We start from the raw sequence: 25,605 nt of genomic DNA on the forward strand, positions 1-25,605 counted from the left end.
TTTCTGAACAGTGGGAGTACCTTCATTGCACGGATTTACCAGCTCCTCAGGGCCAATGGCAATAAAAAAGACACCATCACTTGCCTTCAAAGCAAACAACCCTCTCTATGCCACTTTTCCTTGAATATTCATTACACTTCATTTAATGCAGCTACCAAACAAATATTACTGGGGCCCTTGGCTGTTGGGAGTTCCACAGCCGGATTAGTTACAGAACCAGTTATCAGGTCAAGTAAACACAGAAAAAGAGCAGGGCCAGAATTACCTTCATTCCCTTGACTTGCCATTGTAATTTAGTGGAGGGCTAGCCGTTTGATACTTGCCAACGGTGAGAAACTTCTTGCTGTGTATGCACAGGATCGAAGGGTTCAAGTTCACTCTGCCCAGTTTTACTCGCAATATTTCACAATTTTCAGAAGTAACTCCTCCCACCCCGTACAGTTTTATGCATTAAAGTTCTGATTTGTAAGCATTCAATTTGTCTGTCGCATTGAATAATCTCCTCGTCCTCACAATTGTCCCATTATTCACTCCATAGATTCTGTTGCAACAGCCGAGTGAAACCTTGACACAATCATCCCAGCAGCTCATTATGGAATTACATGATCCAGCTTGGTTCTGGCTGTAAAAGCCCGTGGTGGACGGTGTGAAAGTTCATGTACAGTCTTGGTGTATATAATTAAAATGACACTGAGCAAGATAAAAGCAAAATACTGCGGATGCTGGAAATCTGAAACAAAAACAGAAAATGCTGGACAAACTCAGCAGGTCTAACAGCATCTGTGGAGAAAAATACAGAATGAAGGTTTTGAGTTCTTATGACTCTTCTTCAGTTGAAGAAGAGTCATAAGGACTCGAAATATTAACTCTTTTTTTCTCCACAGGTGCTGTTAGAGCTGCTGAGTTTTTCCAGCATTTTCTGTTTTTGTGACACTGAGCAAGGTTTGGCTCAGAATAAGAACCTGCTTACTGTCTCAGAGTGAAGATTATGGTTTCAAGTCCCACTCAGGACTGGGGTACAAAATCTAAGCTGACGTATCAATGCTGTACTGAGGAAGTGCTGCACTGTCAGAGGTGCCAACTTTCGGACACGATGTTAAACAGAAGCCCTGAACCTTCTCGTACCTTCTCAGAAGGATATAAAATACACCCTGGCACTATTTCAAAGAATAATAGGGAGTTTTCCCTGGTGCCTCGGTCAATATTTATGTCTCAAGCAACATCGCAAAATTTTTATATATATTTCTCTTTTCCCACCTATTTCTATTATTATTTTCACAATTTATTTCCATATTGTTTTATCCCCACCTTTTAGCCGATGTAGATCCCTTCCCCCCACCCCCGACCCACTAGGGCCATCTGTCACTTGCTCATCCTGCTTTCTACCCTTTATGTCACCATTAGCACATCCTTTGGCTAATATCATCACCGTCAACACCCCTTTAACCTTTTGGTTATGACATCTTTGGCAATCTCTCCTTTGCCTCCACCTATCACTGGCCCTCTATCCAGCTCCACCTGTCTCACCCCCCCTTAAACAGCTTATATTTCACCACATTTCTATTTCTCTTTAGTTCTGATGAAGAGTCATACGGACTTGAAACATTAACTCTGTTTTCCTCTCCACAGATGCTGTCAGACCTGCTGAGTTTTTCCAGCAATTTTTGTTTTAGTTTCAGATTTCCAGCATCCGCAGTATTTTGATTTTGTCACAAAATTAGATCATCTTGCCATTAACACAGTGCTGTTTGTGGGAGCTTGCTGTGCACAAATTGCCTTTTCTACATGGCAACACTTTAAACGTACTTCATTTTTTGTGAAGCGCTTTGATATGTGTTGAGGTTGTGAAAAGCGCTATATCAATATGAGTTCTTGTTGTTGTGAAAGGCGCTACAGAAATGCAAGTCTTTCTAGCAGGCAAGTTGTGTGGCCGCCTGTCTACGTGACGGGGCGGGGCTTGCGCGGCGCGGGTATTAAAGCGGTGACGTCAGCGGCGCGCGCCCTTTCTCCGCCATCTTGTCCCTGGATCTGCTCCTGGTGAGTGAGCCGAATCGGAGCCCAATCTCCGCCATCCTCACCCTCATCAACCCGGGGGGAGCACCATCCAACACGGCCCGTGCTAACACTTACCCTCTACTTTATATTGCAGCAGGACACTGCCCTTTTCCGGGACAAGAAGCAGCGCAATGGCCGAGGAATGGTGAGTGGCCCTCGGTCTGCCGCATCGGGACCCGGAGTGAGAACAGGAGCCGCCGAGACCGAATGGGGAGGCAGAGGGAGGCGGCCCGAGGGGGCGGGAGGGGGACACGGCTGGAGACGGGGTGAGGGGGGACATGGCCGGGGTCGAGCCAGGGGGACTGTTCCTGGACTGGGAGCAGGGCCTGGAAAGCAGAGATTTGTTTTAGCCAATTGAGCTGTCGATCTCGCCCAGTTGTTATGACTTTGTCGGCTGATGCACAGTGGACTTTGCAAAACCAAAAGAAATAAGAGCAGGAGAGCCTTGAATATATTCAACAACGCAATATCCAAAACTCGGGTAGAGAACTCCAAACATTCGCAACCCATGAGTGATGAAACGCCTCCTCCTCCTCAGTCCTAAATGTTCAGCCCTTATCGTGAGACTGTATCCCATGTTCTAGATTTCCCCAGCCAGAGAAAGCAACCTGTGTCTTCCCTGTCGAGCACCTTTAGAATCTTACATGTTTCAAAGCGATCGCCACCTGTTCCTAAACTTCAAAGAGTACAGACTGAGTATACAATGCCTTTCATTATAGGACGATACTTTCATCCCTGGAACCCATCTAAAGAACCTTTGTTGCACCTGTCAAAGGCACTCATCCTGTAGATATGGAGACCAAAACTCTGCACTGTATTACAGATGTGGTCTCACCAAAGCACTATACAATTATAGCGAGACTTCCTTATATGCAATAAAGGCCAACATGCCATTTGCCATTCTAATTGCTTGATGTATTTGCATGCTAACTTTGTGTCCTTTGTATAAGTACACCCAAGTCTCAAGTTTTTCAGGCTGTTAAAGGATACCCTACATTTCTAGTCTTACGACAAAAATGAATAACCTCATACTTCGCCACATTACACTCCATCTGCCTGCCACCTTGTTGCCTATTCCCTTAACCTGGCCCTATCTCTTTGTCCTTCTCAGTTGATATTTGCACCTAGCTTTGTGTCATCAAACTTCCATTGCTCTTTTATCTTTGACTAAGTCACTAATATGAATTGTAAATAGCTGAGACCCCAGCACTGACCCATGCGGCACTGCACTAATCCCAGCCTGTCAACTTGAAAATGTCCCATTTATCCCTACTGTGCTGCTTGTCTGTTAATCAAGGCTTTGGCCTTGTTATATACACCTGCCCAAGAAGCAGCAAGTTTGCTGTTCACTTGTCCCACTGACTTGTAATGGTTTATATGATGTGTTGACTAACTAACTGGCCAGAGTGAGAAAGTGGTGGAAATGTAAGATTATTTCTAGTAGAAGCATTTTTATTCAATAATGACAATATTGATATAACATATATATGTCAGTTCTAAAAGTCTCCTCACTTGATCAGTAAGTGTTTTTGAATTAAACTCCAAATATTTGGAATGGCTGCTTGTTGAAACATTTTGAAATTCTGTTGCAAGGTTGACCATAATTGTTGAATTTCAAGCTTCACTGATCTTAATAGTTATATTACAATTAAGCTACATGGTTGGAATGATGAACTTTATGTCGGATACCCCTTCACTCGTAAGAATGAGTGAAAAATTCCTTCTGACGACTGTGTAGCTCAAAACCATTAACTTCTTTACTTGGTTTTGTTGCCAAAAAATCTGTAAGTTGAATAGTAGCAGGATTTTGTATAATGTATAATTTTTTGACAGCATAACTGCAGGCGGTGTCATGGATGTTAACACTGCACTTCAGGAAGTGCTGAAAACTGCGTACATCCACGATGGCTTGTGTTGTGGTCTCCGGGAAGCTGTCAAGGTGCTGGACAAGTGAGTACCTTTTAATAATGCATGAATGAACCTTAATCATTGGTGCGCAGCAATATCATGAGCATCTGTTTACATACAATGGGAGAAAAACAAACCACTATAAATTGTATATTTGAATAATGCCTAGTGCTGATAACTTATTGAAATCTATGATAAAGAGAAAGTTGTGATATTGAAATGAGTTTTGTTCCGGTAGGTTATTGCTAAAATTCTTTTAAGATGTACTAACTAGCAAATTACTGAAGCCATATATATAGTTAAAATGTCCAGTTTAAAAATGGTAGGTATGAATCCAGTGTACATGCTTGTAGATCAGTTTCTTATTTAAACGTATAGAAGTTTACAAAATTATGAGTGGCATGGACAGAGTAGATAGTCAGAAGCTTTTTCCCAGGGTGAAAGAGCCAATTACTAGGGGACATAGATTTGTGAGAGGAGAAAACTTTAGAGGAGATGTGCGGGGCAAGTTTTTTACGCAGAGGGTAGTGAATGTCTGGAATTCGCTACCAGAGGAGGTGGTGGAAACAGGTACGATAATGATATTTAAGAGGCAGCTTGACAAATACATGCATTGGATGGGAATAGAGGGATATGGACCCGGAAGTGGAAAATATTTTAGTTTGACAGGCAGTATGATCCGTGCAGGCTTGGATGGCTGAAGGGCCTGTTCCTGTGCAGTCCTTTTCTTTGTTTCTTTGTATTATCAGTGTTGTGCAATTAGGATAAGAGCGGAATATTGAAAGTTTTCGCTGAATGTAAATATTAAGTTTTGTTGCAACTGAGTCCGTTCTTGGGATGCCCCATTTGGTCGATGTGACTAGAGGGGTGGGGGAAAGTATCAGACTCTTGACTCCTGGACATGAGCCAGTAACTCCTACTGGATGTGCATGTGAGTGCCTGAAGCTCCACAATATAACAGTTGGCAACTCTGTTCACGCAGAAGTCATAAAAAAGTGAAGCATTGAATGCCTTGTTGCTGTCAGTAGAACTGGAGTTGCTGTATTTGGAAGACGTCTGTGATTATATTGATCTTTGATGTTGAATAAGTTTCAGGGTATCCCATTGCTGTATTAAACCATATAACAAGACCTGATGTTCATTACTGTTCAATATTCCCTCAAATTTAGCAAGGGACTTAAGTTAGATCTATCAGGATAGTGCCCTGTTTCAAGAACAGTCCAAGTGCTGGTAACCTATCCAATTGTTTATGTAGGAAACTATCAAACTTATTTTTACACATTTATATCTGTAGTTCTTAAATAACATCTATTGTTTTCCTTTGTGAAATTGATATTAATGGTCATATTCATTTGAACAGATTGGCTTATATAATGTTTGTATGCTGCCAAAAATAGGTTAATTTTGAGATTTATTTTTACTCCCAGGCGACAGGCTCACTTGTGTGTCCTGGCAGGCAATTGCGATGAGGCACAATATGTTAAGTTGGTAGAGGCACTCTGTGCTGAGCATCAGATCAACCTGATTAAGGTGAGTGCCTTGAATAAAAAATTAATGACACTTTGATTTAATGACCAACCTGTGTTCTGTTATCTGTTTACAATTTAAAGTACTATTCTGGATTTGCTTTTTTGATCATATCATTAACTAATGAGACACCAAGATTAGCTCCCAAATTCCCCAATTTTTCCTCATAACTTAGCCCTTTGCATCATTTCAGCGTTTGTTTCCTTTTTCTGTTGGTGACCAGGATTGATTTGTATAGAGTACTGTTATACTTCGATTGCCCCCTCTGGCATACAGACTGCAAATTTAATTGTAGAAAAAATGCAGCTCTGTCTATTTGCGTAGTTGATTGGTTATGAATCTGACTTGGGAATCTATAAAATTGCCACCATTTGCCATTTTAATTTCCCCGCTTCTGTGTTTAGGTGTTAACTTCCTTATGGGCTTTTCGGCACCTTAGTAAATCTTGCCACTGTTGAACTCGATCCTGTTTTCACATGACATATGCATATCTCCACCAAGAATGATTAGGTACCAATCAAACATGGGAAATATATATTCTTGCTCCCTAGCAATACCACTAAGGTTAGCTTTTGCCCTAACTAAGGCTAGTTTACTGCACATACAAGGCAGATTAAACCTGGCACTTTACTAGCCTGTTGGCTTAAGCTACTGAATGTTTAAACTCAGCTGATGTCTTTGACTATCCCAGTTAAATTTCATATTGGAACACCTGGAAATTAATAGCATCTGGGCTTCCTGAACCTCTGGCAAACGCAAATTGGCCAGGTACATGGTTTGGGAACCTGAAAAGGTGACAGGTTTCCTCCTTGAGGTTTCATTTGTTTCAACCAGTTTAAGCAGTGATTAGTTGAATTACTGTAGCCCCACCAGAAAGGTCTGCCATTTGATTTCTGATCTCTTTTGAGTTCCCAATCTCAGCTGCTGGCGATGCTATAATTGGTGCCCCCAGATTAGGAGAATGGGAATGCGTTGATGCCACTTACTTATTAGCCAATTTGCTTGATGTTGAAGCTCTATTTAGTCGTGGTGGCTTGGATGTGGAACATGGTGCCTGTGGAAATGTACCCCTCTGACTTGCTACCTTGGAGGGGAGAGAATGAGAGTTGCGCTGTTGAGTTACTAAATTTAAGAATGAATGATTGTAGATATTATTTATCTATGTGTGTGTGTATGTATGTGTGTATATATATCCTGTGTTGGATGTAGAATGGAATGACAGTACTGTATCTGTGATGACCACTTGGCTCCCTCAACAGAAATCAAATGAAGAGAAGTGCCCAGAATTGTTACCCAAAAATGTCTGAGATGCAGTATTTGTCTTAACAGATGTTGGTGAAACTTGGTGGCCTTGATAAGATGCTATATAAATGCTTTTTCTACACTAAAGGTTGATGACAACAAGAAACTTGGTGAATGGGTAGGCCTGTGCAAAATAGACCGAGAAGGGAAACCTCGCAAGGTTGTCGGCTGCAGTTGTGTTGTTGTCAAGGTGAGTTATTTACATCAGTTAATGGCTAAGCTAATTTCTAAGAACTATTAGACGTACTCCAATTACTTACTGGACACACAAATAAAGTGTGTTTTTTTTTATATATTATAAATATATATATATATTTATTAATATAATTAACTTGAACTAAAAGAAAGACTGCCCATTCATATGGCATTACCTGCAATGTTCCAAGTTTGCGATCATGTTACAAAATTAATACAAAAATTGATAAAAGTTAACAAATGTTGTTTCCTTTTAGGATTATGGAAAAGACTCACAAGCCAAGGATGTCATTGACAACTATTTCAGAGGAAAGTGATATGTTTCATAAATAAAAACAAAAGCTAATTTTCTGACTCAATTTTTTGACTGTGTGTGAGATGGATTATGCTGTTAGCAGTATGGGTCTTAGCAAGTTGCTTTCTAGTCTTTCACAAAATAAGATAGTAAAGTTGTAGTGAGAATGTTCCTTGCCAGAGGACATTAACTTTTGTAAACAAAAATGCATGCAAAAATTTGCCAAAAGGACTACTCTGAATGACTTGATGGAGAGTAACCATTACTGTATCTATGATGATCAATTGGCTGCCTCTACTGAGGTAAAACAATGAGGAGTGCCAGATTCATTACCCAAAGTTCTGGAGATACAGTGCAGGCTCATATTTGCTACAGTAAAACTAAAACTGAGGAGAATGCTTTTTAATAGATTTTTGTATACACTGGGTATGCATATAATTATGAAGCGCTTCACAATGCAGTGAGGTTTTAAGAACATTAATAGGAACAGAAGTAGACTATACAGACCCTCGAGTCTGTTGTGCCATTTGGTATGATAATTGCTGATCGTCTACCTCAACTTTTTTCTGCTTGCTCCTTATATCCTTTGATTCCCTGAGAGATTAAAAAACATGCTGTCAGTCTGGGTTATACTCAACAATGTAATATCCACAGCCCTCTGGGGTGGACAATTCCAAAGAGTGAAAATATTTCCTCTTTTCAGTTCTAAACCATGAGGTTGTGTCCCTGGGGTTCTAGATTCCCTAAATGGGAAATAACCTCTGTCTGTCCTATCAGGCCCCTTGAAAATTTACTAAATTTCAAAGATTACCTCTTGTTCCTAAAGTTCAGAGAGTATAGGCCCAATTTACTCCGCCTCTTATCAAAGGATAAGCTTTATATTCCAGAAACCAACCTAGTGAGCCTTTGCTATACCACCTGAAGGGCAGTCATTCCTTTGATATGGAAACCAAACTGCATGATGCACTTAGATGTGGTCTCACCAAAACCCTGTACAATTATAGCAAGACTTGCTTTTTCTTAGACAGATTTTTATTCATTAAGGGAATCAAAGGATATGGGGAAAAGGCAGGAAAGTGGAGTTGATTATCAGATCAGCCATGATCTCATTGAATGACAGAGCAGACTCAATCAGCCGAATGGCCTACTACTGCTGCCATGTCATATGGTTTTTTATTCCAATCCCTTTGCAATAAAGGCCTTCCTAATTGCTTGTACCTGCATATTAACTTTGTATGCCTGTACGAGTACACTTGAGTCTCTCTGAACATCAGCATTTAGCCGTTTCATGGTTTTCAAACTATGTTTTGCTTTTCTATTATTACCAAAGGGAATAACTTCACACTTCCACATGTTAAACTCCTATTTGCCACCTTGTTGCCCACTCATTTAAGCTGCTTATATCTCTTTGCAACCCCTGTACCCTCTCAGCTTGCATTTCCACCCAGTTTTGTGTCTTGAATAGTGGTGTTAGCACTAATTGAGGCAGTTTTGTGTTTCAAATAGAATTTAAGTCATGTAATTCTGAAATCTCAGACAAGTCTAGTATTTATTGCCAACCCCTAATTGCCTTTCAAGAATTCCATGTAGTGTCAGCACACCCTCTGGTTCTGTTAGAGAAGGAGTTCCAGGATTTTCACCATGACAATGGTAATATATTTCAGAGATAAAAACAAAAAACTGCGGATGCTGGAAATCCAAAACAAAAACAGAATTACCTGGAAAAACTCAGCAGGTCTGGCAGCAACGGCGGAGAAGAAAAGAGTTCACGTTTCAAGTCCTCATGACCCTTCAACAGTTCTGTTGAAGGGTCATGAGGACTCGAAACGTCAACTCTTTTCTTCTCCTCCGATGCTGCCAGACCTGAGTTTTTCCAGGTAATTCTGTTTTTGTTGTGTAATATATTTCAGGGTGGTGTAACGTTGAGAATTTACAAATATTGTTTCTGTGTTCAGGTGCCATTGTTCTTCAAAATAGTAAACGTTACAGGTTTATAAAGTGCTGTGGGTGGGCCATTGGTGAGTTACTGCAGTGCATGTTGTAGATGGTACACACTGCAGACACTACACCATTGGTGGAGGGATTGAATGTTTAGGATGGAGTTGCAGTGCCAATCAAGTTGGCTGCTTAGTCCTAAATTATATTGAGCTTGTGTATTGGAGCTGTGTTAATCCAGGCAAGTGGGGAGTAATCAATCACACTCCTGATTTGTGCCTTGTAGATGGTAGACTGGCTTTTGGGGAGTCGTGAGGTGAGTTATGTGCTGCAGAATTCCCAGCCTTTGATTTGCCCTTGTAACTGCAGCCTTTACGTGACTGGTCCAGTTAACACTGGCCAATGGTAACCTAAAGACTGTTGAGGGATGGTAATGCTGTTGCATGTCAAAGGGAGATGACTAGATTTTCTCTTGGCGATGGACATTGTGTGGCACAGATCTTACACTCCACATATCAGCCCAAGCCTGAATGTTGTCCAGGCTTTGCTGCATGCAGCCATGCGCTGCTTCATTATCTAAGGAGCCACTAATAGGATTGAATATCCTCACTCCTGACCTTATGGGGGAGGCAGGGTCATTGATGAAGTAGTTGACGGTAGAGCCGAGGACACTACCCTGAGGAACATAGGCAATAGCAGGGATAGGCCAATCGGCTGCTCAAGCTGCTTGTGCCATTCAGTTACGTCATGTTTGATCTACCTCGATGCCATTTTCCTGCGCCATCTCCATATCCATAATATGCCTTTATTATCTATTAATCTCTTACCTGAACATACTCAATGACTGAGCCTCCACAGCCCCCTGGATAGAGAATTCTGAAAATTTAGCATCCTCAGTGAAGAGATTCCCTATTTTAAGTGGCCTACCTCTTACTCTAAGAGTGTCTCCAAGTCCTAGGCCCCATACCCAGGGAAAACATCCTGTATCTACCTTGTTGGGTCCTGCATGTTTCAATGAGGTGGCTTCATTCTGTAAGACTTTGGATTCGGGCCACAGATACCCAAATTGGCAGTCGACTTCTTAAGTCATTTTATGTTAGTTTATCAAGAAGTATGATGTGTTAATTAGACAAAAAGTATGCAACTCGTGGCAGTTGTGAACAGTTTATTGATCCCAGAGGATGAACGGACGGTTGGCACAGGGTGTGTTGATAATTTGTGATAGCAGCATTCTGCTCTAATCGAAGCGTTAGGGAACTCTTCCCTTGGTGTTCCTTCTCCTCTGGACCATCTTCCATCTGAAGAAGGTTGCTGCTTGATGAGCACTGCCACCTGAAGAACTTGCATAGATAAGAGGGGGCACACAAGATACCATCCTACTAACTTAGGAATGTCAACATGGAGGCCTGAACCAAGTGACTTTGACGTTTCCAGGGACTGTTAAGAATTGTTACCTGTTTAGAAATTGCCTTTCCAGAGAATCAATGCTGTATTAGGGAATCTAGTAAGAGTTCTCTACCATGCAGAAAATAGCAGTTTGTTAAAGACCCTAATTTCCTCCTGCCCTCTCCTTTTGAGAAGGAAATATCCTTATTAACTTTCTCAACTAATTTTTAGCTTAGTTATTTGTAAAAGATGGGCTATTTCCCTAATATTTTAATTACACCTCATAGATAATGTACTGAAGGTACTAAAATTATCTGATTAGTAAACTTGGTTGGCACTCCCACGTGCAGTGCAGATCACCTCACTCAATGATATTCTGCAGGAGTGCTAATAGTTCCTGGGCTCTTGGCATATTGATGTAAACAAAGCAACACATGCACGGATTTAGAAGATTCTTCAGTCCTCTCTTCTCCTGCATCCATTTTGTAGATAATTCATTTAGTATTATTCCTCCTTAACCTTCAATTGTCCCAACCCAAAATTACTTTTACTTTAATTCTATTTCCTCTGACCATTACCACCTTGTTTGTCTTAAAGTCAGTTTCTCTGTGGCACATGTGTCAGTGCATTGATCATTTAAAAATGTTTTCTTACTCTTCAGGCCATATTAACCATTTCATCTCACACTTGTCAAGTAGCTGAGCATGTCTGGGACCTGTTCTTCAGTTAGTTACTTCACACGTTTCCCTCTCTGTTGGACGTGCTCTTCAGTGATTTTTCCTTTCTAAATTTTCTATTCAGGCAGTGTTCCTTCTGCTACCTGTCACCTGATGCTTGGTGGCAATGTCTGCCCTGTCCCACAAATTCTTGTTTTGCATTTGTCGATGGTTTACTGGGTCCATAGGGATTGTGCTGTCTATTGTGCCAATCAGCTTTATCTGATATTTCACTGCCTTGGAAAGGATTTGATAATTCTTCCTGACTCTTAGGTGATCTTTTCAAAAGGTCAAAGGGGTCTCTGTCTCAAGATCGTTGCTTATCTCTCTATATGGTCCCAATGTCTCAGGTGGTTACCAGATTATCAAATTCAGTTCTCTCAAAAAGTTCATAAGCAAAGGCACATATCTCTGCAAGAGAAAGCTGTCATCCTATTTGTTTTACCTACACTTTCACTAGAGCATTCATCAATACAAAAATGGTTATATTCCATTGAACTTCACCTATGGTGAGTTATTCCAATTCCCATTTGGTGGTATCCTTTTAGCCCAACTCTTAACCTTGGCCATAACAAATTTTTGTAATATCTAAAACAGAAATTAAACATTCCCACTTGATTACAGGTATTAACAGATTTTTCTTTGTTCTTTTAAATAACATTTTCTGAAAAGGATACCCCTAGATTGTGCCTGACATTTTTGATTGGCATTTCAAAATTATCCCAAATTCAAAAAGCTGCGTTGTTGGGCTGACAGGTTTTGTTAGTGTTTTCAATTTATTTCTTACAAAAAACACCTAGACTGTTTTTTCATTAGCTTTATTTGAATGTTAGAATTTGTTTAACCTCCTTAAACACCCAGTGAATTTCTCTTCGAATGTTTAAAGGAGCAACTCAGGTCAAATTATTTTATCAATTCTAATTTCAGAAGTTATGCCCAGGCTTGGTGGTTTTAAATGGTGGCTTTGCATCAGAAACAAAAGTATTTGCAATCAGTTTAGAGATGATTTCCATATTTCCCATACTCAAACACTTTGTCTTGAAAAATAACAAATGGTAACAAGTGGCCTGAATAGTTAAGGCCAAGCTCTGAAAGAGAAAGCTTTCATCCTGTACTTAATTCTCAAAACTGCTGGGTTCACTTGGAGCTGTTTACAAAAAAAAATCACCTGTTTAAAAAAAAAACACACAACAATCCAGTCTGGTTCTGGCCAAGAGCCAAATGGGTTAATATGTCCAATCATATCTGTAAATTTAGAAATTTAAAATCCAGTAATGCTCAATATAAATTTAGTAATCCAAAGGTTGCGTGATGAATTTTAAAGAAGCAGCATCTGTCAACAGAAAGTTAACTCCACTGCATGTTTGGGGGAGTGGAGCAGAGAAAACTTGGCATACACTTATCACTGTACATAATTTTTGAAAAATACTCCATTTTAAGCTCTGCTTTCTTAAAATTCTTTTGCTGCTTAACCAAATAGTCAAACATATCTTTAATTTGAATTATTTAATGCTGATACAAATGTTTTGAAAAGATCAAATTGGATTTCTGTCGAACTTCAAGACTTCAGGTTTATCATTACTTTTTGGGAACGAACTGTAGAGCCCTTTCACAGCTGTACAAGTACATTTAAACTTCTTTAAAAAAGTTCTTTTCTCAGCACAGAAACCCAACATTTTAATATCAGTTATTTCAAAACCTTTTAGCTTCCTCTTCAAATTGATTTTTAAAAAATCTTTGATGTTTGCGAACAACACCCTGCTTTAACAATGACGACTCTTAATAGAAAGTATACTCAGCTGGGTAAAGGTACTCCTTCATATGGTTAGGCTAGTGGTCGTGGATGATAATGGTGGAGGAGTCAGAGTTGACACATTAATTGCTGTCAGTCCCCTAAGTTACAATCCTCATCCCCCCCTCCTCTGGATCTTACGGTAGTAGACATGGGATCTGAATACACTCAGGCTTTCGGTGAGGACCTGTTTGATGTTAACCAAGACCTCGTGAGCGTTTTGGTCCATCTTGCTTTAATTCGAGGGAGTATACAGATAGGAATCTGTTTAAAATCATTGCTTTCTAATTCTGGCTTTGAGGTCTTAAACATTTCCCATTTTGGCATGAGGAGAAGCTTACGCTCTTTGAGACACCATTTTTCACAGTTGGCTGGCTAGTTTCTATTGCCCTGCCCTGTGGCTCTTCAACTGGGTAAGGTGTTTCCCTCACTTTCTGTTTGGGAACTCCCTTGGTCCCCACATAAATCTGGAAATAAGTTTTCTGTGATTGTTCCTGTTTGAACCATTTGACGTCCCTCAGGCTCTTCAGGCGGTATCTCCTTCACTGTCCCTCTGTCTGCTTTAGAACTTCCCTGGTCTCTGATAACTCTGTAAAGAAAGATTCAAGGGGCATGTCTTGAGCCACTTCAATCCTCATGGGTTCTAATGCTTGGTCCAGTTTTTTTTACCTTGTATAACACGTTCTATCATGTGCCTCCTGTTCCCAGCGTAACTGAATGAATGGGTCAACTCCTTTGTAACTTAATGACCAGTTCCCTTAACTACTTGTACTTTTATTCAGCTGTAAGGTGAACACACCTGCATCATAGACCAACTTATTCTGGACTTTTTTCAATTTATTCTTTCCTTTCTGAACCATTTTAGAAAGCCTATCAAAGATACTCTCGTAATCTCTGTCGCACACTTCTAAATCCTCCCAGCCTATCTCTCACACCAGGCTATTTTCTCAGGCAAACTCTCTGTCGCTCGTTCCCCAGCATATGCCAATGACATTGTGACTCCTGGTTTCACTTAATAACTACTCAACACACGTTTAACCACTACCTCAGACTGTTGCTTCTCAAATCTTAATGATACTTACACTACTGTGGATCCCACTTCTGACACCAATCTGTAAGATTTTGGACTTAGGCACAGATGCTTAAGATAGGCAGTCAACTATTCGTAAGTAATTTTAAGTTTGTTTATTAAGAAGCAACAGTTTAGATATGATGCATTAATTAATTAGAAAAATAATATGACCCTTGACAGTTAAGAGTGGTTTACTGATCCCAGAGGACAAACGGACAGGCAGGCACAAAGTGTGCTAATCTCAGTAGCTGCTCTTTAGTTGAAATATTAGGGAACTCTTCACTCGGTTTTCCTCCTCCTCTGGACCATCTTCCATTTGAGGAAAGTGCACTGTCACCTGACCAGGACCACCCCCTGTCCCAGAGCACTTGTTGGGCAGGGAGCTTACCCAGTGTCTAATCACTTATCCAAACCCTTATAACCAATGGATACAGGGCAGGTACCCAAAATGTCAGGGTGGTCACCTCCCCACTCCCCCAACCTTTGGCACCTTGCTTGAGGTCAGCTTTTAGTTTGTCATGCTGAGGGTCATTTCTTGTCCATTTCTAAACATTTGCATAGATAAGGAGGTATACAAGATGCCATCTTACCAATTTAGGAATGTCATCATGGAAACCTGAACCTTGCCATTTCCAGGGGCTGTTTAGAAATTGCCTTTCTGGAGAGAGAATCAATGCTCTGTTAGCTAATGTCACAAGGGTTCTATACAGAAAGCACCTGTTTATAAAATGACCTAATTTCTTACAATTCCGCTAAACACTAGAGAATATAAACCCAGACTGCTCATCGAACAATTGCAGGAATCAGTCTGGTAAACCTTTGTGGCATTCCTTCTATGGCATCTATATCCTTACTTAGGGCAGGAGACTAAAACTGTGCACAGTACTCCAGGTATGGTCTCACAAAGGCTCTATACCAGGTTGTCCAACCTTTCTGCTTATTGGGGGTTGGGGGGACACATTTCCATTTCTCACTCGGGCCAATGAGCAAGTTTTGGAAAGATAACGTTTGGCACATACAACTGAATTTCAAAAGAAAGTTCTGTCACTGGAAAAGAAACAATTTGTTGGGCAAAAATAAAGCAATGTCAAAACCGTAAATTAAGTCTTAAAAAAAATGTAATTAATAAAAATGACCAGTGTATGAGGGATCAAATTAAGCGAGTGTGAAATTATGAAGGGCCTGGATACAGTGGATAGGAAGGACCTATTTCCCTCATCAGAGGTTAGTAGCCAGCAGGCAGAGATTTAAAGTAATTGGCAGAAGAATTAGAAGGGAGTTGAGAATTTTTCTCACCTGGAGAATGGTGGGGGTCTGGAACACACTGCCTGAAAGAGTGGCAGGGGCAGAAACCCGCATTGAACATAAAAAAAATGGATATGCACAAAGTTACATCAAGCTGTGTGTTGACCCTCGGTATGCAAACACCAAGTGTCACTACGTGCTGAGGTTCGGTTTCTCCTGGTGTTGTGAAGGATAGGCCTGGCGACATTGCTGCTGATCAAACCTTCAGTCAGTTGGACTGTGCCATATCACCAGTGTCTCATGGAAAAGTTTGTGCAGAAAAACACCTTTGACCACGAGTCCATTTGGCAGTGATCCGCATGGAATGCCCTCAAGGCCCTTGGGGAAAAGGCGATGGTAGATCCGGTCAGATGGTCCCCTGAGCAGACTATCGAAGTTATATGGTGGAACGTTTCATTGCCAGAACTTTCAAGCAAGCACCAAGATGTAGCATGGCCAGTGATGTAAAGGGGCCTTCCCATCAGATCCTTCCCACACACCCAGAGTGTGACCCCCTCCACATACTGCTATTGAGGCAGCTGTGGTAAAGAGACTGTCGTCCACTCCTGGAATGTGCCTTAGCCAAGATGGTCTGGAAAGAGATGCAGTGGTTTTTGTCGGGACTCATCTCAAGCAGCTTCGTAATGCAGGGCTCTTCTCTCCAGGTTGTTCACAGCACGCAGATTGAGACAAATATCAACTGCTGCTGGAGGACTATCAACTCAGTGAAAGACACCCTTTGGCCTTCCCAGAACTTGTTAGTCTTCCAGTGCAAAGGGCTGCTAGTGACTGAGTTTTGCAGACAGCACAATCCAAGGTTCAGGACATGAAGAGGAATGCAATAAAGCTTGGGGCAGTCACTGGAAAGGATCATTGGGAAGAGCCACTGTCTAAGGCCCCTCCCATTATAGTATACAAAGGGGGTGGAAACTCTGTAGAATTCCTTGGACTGTATGTTTGACATAAACTCTATACTGTATGTATAACCTATAATTGTAAATTGACTTAGAACTTTATTGCCGTTACTTCACTGACAGTGGGTCAAAATCCTGGAACTCCCTCCCTAACAGCACTGTGGGTGTACCTACACCACATGAACTGCAGCGCTTCAAGAAGGCAGCTCACCACCACCTTCTCAACGGCAATTAGGGATGGGCAATAAATGTTGGCCCAGCCCCCGATGCCTGCGTCCCATGAACGAATAAAAAAAATGTAGTGAGGTATCCCAGAGTGCCACATACTGTATTGGAAGAAAAGGCACTCTGTTGGACTTGTAATCCAAATTTGAACTTTTATGTAACGTTCCTTTACAAATTTTACAAATAAAGTATATTTTTGAATAAAATGTGCCTGAAGTGCTATAATCTACAGTGCTATGGAACAGGAGCTGGAAAATGGGATTAAGCTGGATAACTCTTTTGGCTGGTACTGACATGATGGGCCGAAAGGCCTCCTGTACTGTAAATTTTTGATACATTAAAAGCATTTTTAAAAATGGAAACCTGCCTTAGGCTCTCTTACCAATAGTTGGGCTAAAGAAGTACTTTAGTAACAGGTTAGCATTGCCACCATCTGTTACTTTATGGTACTGCTGTGTTAGTTTCTAATGACTAAATTTGAAAATGCAAAACTACAAACTGATGGTTCTTTTTTTTCGAAAGAGCCCTCTTATTTTTTACAATTTGCATTTATATTGTTTGTATTAAAACTACAAGAAAGTGATGTTTTTAAAGTGAAAAAATGGCAGATCCTTCAGGAGCTATATCAATTAAATCAAGTTTCTGCAAGTGGTTTATATTGAAATTCTTGTGTAAGCTACCTGCTTTAGGTATACTGTCTTCCTGCTTTCAAAATTCTAGTACTCAACCCTTTTTGCAAAGTACTAGCCAATGCCTTTATTGCCCATTAAAAGTATATTTTATATTGGCTTCCAAAGCCTTGCCCATTTTCCTTGGAACTCCATATTTGAATCGGTTTAATCAAGCTTCCACCCTGGTGCAACATCTAAATGACCTGAAAAGACACTGTGCACTATTCCTCCTTGCCATCTCTTGGAGTATTTTTTCAACTACGCCATTCTTCTCTAATGGTTCTTCATCTAGCCCAGTGGGACTGTCCTTACTTAATTCAATTTATGCCTATCTTTTGTAGCCAGACTATTCTTTCTATGCTGTCTGTTGGTGACAGTTCAAGAAATGGAATCAGAATCCACATGTGTGCTGACTACACCCAGCTTGACTTTAGCCAGCTTAATTTACATTGTTCTTCTAATTTAAGCCAATTGATGAGACATAGTTTCCTCTACCTTGGGAAGCTGGAAGGAGTTCAGGAGCAGACTATATGACCACTGGAGCTTGCTACACCATTCAATAAGATCATGGCTGATCTCCTACATCAACTCCACTTTCTTGCCCTTGAGTCCCTTAGAGTCCTCAACCTTGGGCATGCTCAGCATCTACTCTGACAATGCCTTTCACAGAATGAAATCGCCTCTCGTTCTTCTAAACTCCAAAGAGCGTAGACCTATTCTCTCCTCATAGGACAGCCCTCTCATCCCAGGAACAAATCTCCATTGTAGCACTTCCAAGTTAAGTATGTCCTTCCTTAGGTACGGACACCAAAATTATACACAGCACTTCTGGTGTGGCCACACCAAAGGCCCATACAATTTCAGCAAGACTACCTTATTCTTGCACTCCAATGTCCTTGTAATAAAGGCCAACCTACCATTTACCTTCCTAATTGCTTGCTGTACCTGCATGTCAACTTTGTGTTTTGTATACAAAGACACACAAATCCCTCCAAATGGAAAGATTTAATAGTTCCTCACCATTTAAAAAAAAATTGTTTTTCTTTTCTTCCTACCAAACTAAATAACCTTACATTTTCCCATATTATACTCCATCTGTCACCTTCTTGCCCACTCACTTATTCTGTTTGTATTCCTTTGCAATCTCCTAGTGTCCCCCTCAAAGCTTACTTCCCCACCTAGCTTTGCATCATCAGCAAATTTGGATATATTACACTTTGTCCCTTCATTTAAGTCACTAATATAGTATATAAGTAATTTTGGCCCCAGCTCTGATCCTTCCAGTACCTCACTGGCAATGTACCTTGCAATTTTTTTTCAAGTACGCAGATGATTTAAGTGCATAGCTCCTTGAAATTTTTCTGTACAGCCGTGCATGTGCAATAATTTAAAGGGGCCAACTAGTTACAGCCTGGATGGGGCCTTTTGGCTTAGAGTCAATATTGCCAACCTGAAAATGACTTGTTTATTCTTATTTTCTGTTTTCTGTCCTTTCACTAATACTCTACAATATAAAATAAGTGGTACAACTCTAAAGGGGGTTTAGGAGAAGAGTATGGTGTATGTACATAAATCATTGAGATTTCAGGTCAGGTTGAGAGAGAGGTTCATTCTGGGCTTTATTAATAGGGGCATAGAGTACAAGAGCAAGGAGGTTATGCTGAATTTGTATAAATCGCTAGTTCGGCCTCAGCTAGAGTATTGTGTCCAGTTCTGGGTGCTGCACTTTAGGAATGATGTGAAGGCATTACAGACGGTGTAGGAAAGATTCACAAGAATGGTTCCAGACATGAGGAGCTTTAGTTATGAAGATAGATTGGGGAAGTTAGGACTGTTTTCCTTAGAGAAAGGAATTAAGGTTGAGAGGGGATTTGATAGAAGTATTCAAAATCTTGAAGGGTCTGGACAGAGTGGATTGGAAGAAACTGTTCCCAATCATGAAAGTATCAAGAACAAGAGAGCGCAGATTTGAAGTAATTAGTAAAAGAAGCAAAAGTGATATGAGGAGAAACATTTTGCACAGCGAGTGGTTAGGGTTTGGAATGCATTGCCTGAGAGTGTGGTAGAGGCAGGTTCAATTGAAATATTCAAAAGGGAATTAGACTGTTATCTAAAAAGGAAGAATGTGCAGGGTTATGGGAGAAGGCGGTGGAATGTTTTTTTTATTCATTCACGGCATGTGGGAATCGCTGGCTGGGCCAGCATTTATTGCCCATCCCGAATTGCCCTTGAGAAGGTGGTGGTGAGCTGCCTTCTTGAAACGCTGCAGTCCATGTGGTGTAGGTACACCCACAGTGCTGTTAGGGAGGGAGTTCCAGGATTTCGACCCAGCGACAGTGAAGGAATGGTGATATATTTCCAAGTCAGGATGGTGTTTGATTGACTTGGGGGGGAACTTCCAGGTGGTGGTGTTCCCATCTATCTGCTGCCCTGGTTCTTCTAGATGGCAGTAGTCGTGGGTTTGGAAAGTGCTGTCTAAGGAGCCTTGGTGAATTCCTACAGTGCATCTTGTAGATGGTACACGCTGCTGCCACTGTGCATCGGTATGGACGGAGTGAATGTTTGTGGATGGGGTGCCAATTGAATGGGTTGATTTGTCCTGGATGGTGTCAAGCTTCTTGAGTGTTATAGGATCTGCACTATCCAGGCAAGTGGGGAGTATTCCATCACACTCCTGACTTGTGCCATGTAGATGGTGGAAAGGATTTGGGGAATCAGGAGGTGAGTTACTCACCACAGGATTCCTAGCCCCTGACAATATTTAGATGGCTAGTCCAATTCAATTTCTGGTCAATGGTAACCCCCAGGAAGTTGGTAGTGGGGGATTCAGCGATGGTGATGCCATTGATTATCAAGGGACAATGGTTGGATTCTCTCTAGTTGGAGATGGTCATTGCCAGGCACTTGTATGACATGAATGTTACTTGCCACTTGTCAGCCCAAGCCTGGATAATGTCCAGGTCTTTCTGCATCTGGACATGGACTGCTTCGGTATCTGAGGAGTTGCAAATGGTGCTGAACATTGCACAATCATCAGCGAACATCCCCACTTTTGACCTTATGATGGAAGGAAGGTCATTGATAAAGCAGCTGAAGATAGTTGGGCCTAGAACACTACCCTGAAGAATTCTTGCAGTGATGTCCTGGAACTGAGATGATTGACCTCCAACCATCACAACCGTCTTCCTTTGTGCTTGGTATGACTCCAAACAGTGGAGAGTTTTCCCCCGATACTCATTGACTCCAGTTTTGCTAGGGCTCCTTGATGCCACACTCTGTCAAATGTGGCCTTGTTGTCAAGGGCAGTCACTTGCACCTCACCTTTGGAGTTGAACTCATTTGTCCATTTTTGAACCAAGGCTGTAATGAGGTCAGAAGTTGAGTGGCCCTGGCTGAACCCAAACTGAGCGTCAATGAGCAGGTTATTGCTAAACAAGTGCTGCTTGATAGCACTGTTGAGGACCCTTTCCATCACTTTACTGATGCTGGAGAATAGACGGATGGGGCGTTAACTGGCCGCGTTGAATTTGTCCTGTTTTTTGTGTATAGGACAGACCTGGGCAATTTTCCACATTGCCGATTAGATGCCAGTGTTGTAGTTGTACTGCAACAACTTGGCTAGGGGTGCGGCAAGTTCTGGAGCACAAGTCTTCAGTACTATGCTCCAGACTATAGCATTGGGTGAATTGCTCATTCAGAGAGCTGGTGCAGACACGATCAGCGAAATGGCCACATCCTGCACCATAACAATTCTGGGACTCTGTGACTCTCTATCCATCCTATCACCCAAATCCTATAAGCCCTTGTTTATTAACCTTATATTTGGCATCATATTGAATGCCTTTTGAAAATTCAAATATATTACATCAATTGGTTCCCCTTTATCTTCCCCATTAGTTACATTTTCAAAAAGCGAATAGATTTGCCAAACATGATTTTCCTTTCATAAAATTGGCTAACCGTGTTACGATTTTATAAATGTACGGTTATCCACCAGTTTTTAATGGATTCCAACATTTTCTCAACAAATGTCAGGCTAACTGGCCTGTAGTTCCCTGTTTTCTCTCTCCCAGTTCCTTTCTTGAATCATCGTGTTACGTTTGTTGCTTTCCAATCCACTTGTACTGTTCCAGAATCTAGAATATTTTGGAAGATCACTGCATCACTATCTCTGCAGCCACCACTTTTAGAACCCTAAGATGTAGACCATCAGGTCCAGGGGATTTGTCAGCCTGCAGTCATGTTAATTTCTCCAGTACTTTTTCCCCTACTGATTTTAATTATTTTAAGTTCCTCAGTCACATTAGACCCATTTCCCCACTATTTCTGGTATTTTTTTTGTCTTCTACTGTGAAGACAGATACAAAATACTTGTTGAAGGTATCTGCCATTTCCTTATTCCCCATTCTAATGTCTCCTAACCCAACTTCAAAAGGACACACACTTACTTTTGCCACTCTCTTCCTTCTCACATATTTGTTCAAGGTTTTATAATTTGTTTTTATGTTCATGGAGGTCCTAAAATTATTTATCAAAATCTTACCTGTTCTGTCATGTTCTTGAATGATGTTCCCGATGTTCATTAATCACTGCCTCCCTCTCCTCCCTAGCTAGGCACAATGTACGTATGGTGTATTGTTTTACTCATCTCAACTGTGTTTAGCCAACAAGCTAGTGTAAACATTCTTATTACTGATAACTTTGAAAGCGGGTGCTGGGCAGAGACACATACAGCTGGAGAGTAGTTTCTCACCCAAGCGCGTTTTGATGTTTTTAGCCAAAATACAAAAATGTTGAATTTTGAAAACAGATAAAGCCCCTGAGGGAGCTGCATATGACGGGAGGGTAAGAGGAGGTGGAAAAAAATGGTGAGGAAGGCTGGAGGTGAAGAAAGTAGACACAGGCTTAATGCTGAAGTTAATGACTGAGGGGGAGGTACTAAGCAAGCCGCTCAAAGGGAAAGATGTATGCATAGTGATGCGATTGAAATTCCAAGACACTTTCCCTAGTGAAATGTTTTTGACCTGTCTCGACCCACTCCTCTGGTCTGTCTTCTTCACTCAAACCTGTCAGCATCATTATCTCATGTAACCTTAGCATGGAAGTCTTGATATTTGATGAGGCTACCCTGACCATCTTCACTTCCTCCTTACCACTATATCTCCCTGCCTTCCTCTAGCCCTGATGCTTACTTTCTATTCCTGAAAATTTCCCTACTGCTCAAATTTTTGAATTCCCTACTCCCCTACCTCCCTGTCCCTGCATCCACCTGAAACTATCATTGCTGTTAAACTTTTCAGCAGCTCAGTCACTTTTGCTTTCAACGTCCTAACCCCGCCAGTCTCCCATCCATATTGCGTCTCATTATAATTCCCATTCCTGCAGTCCATAAAATGGCTTTGCTAGACTTGAGCACATCTGGCATAGGCTGCATCATACATATATCAGTGACTCAACCACAGCTGAACTCTCCTAATAGAATTTTCAGCACAGACTTTTCAGGCCAGTCTATGATCATCTGGTCCATGCTGGTGTTAATGCTCCACAAGAACCTCCTCCTGCCCTACTTCATTTATCGTGACCAGCATATCCTTCTACTCCTTTCTCTCTCATGTATTTATGCATAATCACATCCAGAAACTGTTCAAGTTCGATCCTTGTTCTGTCCCCTCCCACTGTTCCTCACCTATATTCTGCTATAATCAGATTGGTGGACGTGTGCTGTTGAAACCCAGTTCTACAACCACTAAAGGCGGAATTGTCTCAGATTTGCACTAAGTGCCGGTAGCGGGCGTGTAAAACGGTTTGCCTGCCAGCCGCAATGGGGCATTTTCACGATGTATTGTCCCAAACCTGCCACATTATTGATGCATTCCCGGGAAACACACCATTTCCATGGCTTGCGGGCTCTCTTTGCCTGCCCATCATCACCTCGCTGCTTCATCATGGCGGGCACCATATTTAAAGTCCAGCCACATGCACACATCTCGCTGCTCCCAGGCCACGACTACTGCAGGGAAGATGTCCAAGAAGACTACAGCCCTGAGGTTTAAGCACGCATCACTGGATGCCGTGGAGGCCTGGCGTGATGCACTCTACCCCCAGCTCTGGCTGCAGGATGGGCAGCAGCATGACCAAACATGCTTGGGAGGCGGGGCCAAAGGTGGTCAGCACCAATGCCCTGCAAAAGAGGACAGCCACCCAGTGCAGCTACAGGATGAACGGCCAGGGTAGGTCACTCTTCTCATCGCTCTCAACTCGCACACTCACAAACCCATCACACATCCACAGGGACCTCACACCTCAAGGGACAACATCATTAACTCACACACACCCTCACATCTCCATCAGGCTCATATCTTCTGGAGCTCGTATCCTCATCCCGTCCACGCTTCCGCTCACCACACAAACATTCCATGAAGTGCCATGTGTCTTGCTCACACTCTCTCCATCTGTTTTCATGCAGGAAAAGCTGGCTCACAACAGCCGGGTTGAGGTCCCAGACTTGGGGTGGAGTGGCCCACATTAGGCCCCTCCCTCACTTTGAGGAGTGTGCCATCGTGCTGACTGGTGAAGATATGGACCCTGCCTGCGGCGATGGTGAGGTCGGCGGCGAACACGCTCCTGAGGATCCTGCACCACATCATCCCTCTCTCAGCACAACTGTGCGCTGTCTCTCCTGCTTTGGACTCTGCTGACATGCACTACATGTCTCTACTTTGGTTCCCATGGAGCTCTGTCAAGCGACCGACACCCTCAGCCAGCCAGTCCCTCAGCACCATCCATGTCCTCACCTCCAGCCAAGAGGACGCCTCCTCCAGTAAAGAGGTGGAAATAATCAGCCCGAAGGAACTGTCACTGCAGAGGGAGCAGCCAGCCCACAAGTGATTCTGGAGGGAAATGTGTGTGTGGGGTTGGGCCTTTCGGAGCCTCATGCAAGCACTCTCCCACGCACGCTGATCCTTCACGTTTCACACTCATCTCACCGGCCTGAGCATTTTGAATGTTGCCTGCTGGGATTCACTTTCAGTTGTCTGTCTGAGCCAACCTGCATCTCCGCCCATCCTTTGATCACACTCCCATGCAGCACCTGATCTTGCCCACCACGACTCTCGTTTCACTTTTGATTTGAACAGCATGATGCTGATTTGGTTTTACTCCTACTCCCCTGTTTTTAACCCTCTGCCAGTCACCCATTTCCTTTCCCCCATCACTGTTGACCCCCCGGCATCACATTCCATTTCCTTTCTGTTACCTACCAGCCCCAATCCTTTTCCTTCGGGGTCGTCCAGGTGAACATGCATGTTCCCTTCCTTCCCAAAAATCCCACCCCCATCCACATTTATCTTCTTGACCTCCTCCATCCCTCCCCTGGGGTCCATGTCTGCCTCCGGTTCCCCACCAACTACCCTCACCGCCCTTTCTATTTCTACCGTCAAGTCCTAACCCTCCCATCCTACCACTTCACTCTGCCCTCGGTCATTCTCACCCTTCCTACATACTGTGCCCACCATCAGTTCGCTCCCCAGGAGGCAGACATTGACCTATCTGACTCCTCCATGCACATCACCTCCTCCTCACCCTTCCCCTCTCTGCACCCCTTCCTGCCTCTGCACCCCTTGCCCCCTCTGCACCCCTTCCCCCTTCTGCACCCCTTCCCACCTCTGCACCCTCTCCCCCCTTCACACCCCTTCCCCCCTTCACACCCCTTCCCCCCTTCACACCCCTTCCTCCCTTCACACCCCTTCCCTCCTTTGCACCCCTTCGACCCTTCGCATGCCCGGAACCCCTTCCCTCCTCTGCCCCCCTTCCCCCTTTTGCACCTCATTCCCCCTTCGCTCCCCTTCCCCCCCATAACCCCTTTCCCCCTGGAACCTCTTCCCCTGGAGCCCCTTCCCACCAAGTCCTCCCACCCTCCTGGACTTGTCCCGAAGCCACCGCTTAGTCCCTCCCCTTCCTGACTCCTTGCTCCACTCTTACCCCTTCCTTCTTCTTTAACTGAGGTTTTCCACCCACATTGGTTGACAGGGCCTTCAACCATGTCCGGCCCATCTCCCGCGCATCTGCCCTCATATCTTCCTCTCCCTCCCAGAACCATGATAGGGTTCCCCCTTGTCCTCCCTTATCACTCCACTAGCCTCCGCATTCAAAGGATCATTCTCCACCATTTTCGCCAACTCCAGCATGATGCCACCATCAAACACATCTTGCCTTCAGCCCCCCCGGCGCCTTTCTGTAGGGATTGTTCCCTCCAGGACACCCTGGTCCACTCCTCCATCACCCTCTACACCTCAACCCCCTCCCACAGCACTTTCCCATACAATTGCA

At 42.7% G+C, this 25,605-nt stretch overlaps 1 protein-coding gene and 2 non-coding genes across 4 annotated transcripts; all 3 read left to right on the plus strand.

Annotated features, from left to right (window-relative positions):
* Window positions 1-1,981: 1,981 nt before the first annotated feature.
* Window positions 1,982-7,333, plus strand: rps12 (ribosomal protein S12). Of its 2 annotated transcripts, none has more exons than XM_041188845.1 (6): window positions 1,982-2,037; window positions 2,150-2,200; window positions 3,889-4,005; window positions 5,391-5,493; window positions 6,881-6,982; window positions 7,245-7,333. In XM_041188845.1, the coding sequence occupies exons 2-6, from the start codon at window positions 2,187-2,189 to the stop codon at window positions 7,302-7,304; spliced, it is 396 nt and encodes a 131-aa protein (XP_041044779.1). In that variant the 5' UTR covers window positions 1,982-2,037; window positions 2,150-2,186; the 3' UTR covers window positions 7,305-7,333. The 2 variants fall into 2 exon arrangements, with proteins under 2 accessions (XP_041044779.1, XP_041044780.1); XM_041188846.1 differs by having other exon boundaries at window positions 2,002-2,037; window positions 2,153-2,200.
* LOC121278531 lies at window positions 3,716-3,786 on the plus strand. Its single transcript, XR_005943191.1, has one exon. It is a non-coding gene; the product is annotated as a small nucleolar RNA SNORD101 (small nucleolar RNA).
* Window positions 6,716-6,803, plus strand: LOC121278549. The gene has a single exon (XR_005943207.1). It is a non-coding gene; the product is annotated as a small nucleolar RNA SNORD100 (small nucleolar RNA).
* Window positions 7,334-25,605: the final 18,272 nt, after the last annotated feature.

Source organism: Carcharodon carcharias, chromosome 5, assembly GCF_017639515.1.
Source record: "Carcharodon carcharias isolate sCarCar2 chromosome 5, sCarCar2.pri, whole genome shotgun sequence".
Classification (NCBI taxonomy): domain Eukaryota; kingdom Metazoa; phylum Chordata; class Chondrichthyes; order Lamniformes; family Lamnidae; genus Carcharodon; species Carcharodon carcharias.

Bases quoted from the DNA above. Each gene is read 5' to 3' on its own strand.
- rps12 (XM_041188845.1), top strand. The intron at 4,006-5,390 runs GTGAGTACCTTT...TTTTACTCCCAG, and splicing joins GCTGTCAAGGTGCTGGACAA to GCGACAGGCTCACTTGTGTG. The intron at 5,494-6,880 runs GTGAGTGCCTTG...TCTACACTAAAG, and splicing joins ATCAGATCAACCTGATTAAG to GTTGATGACAACAAGAAACT.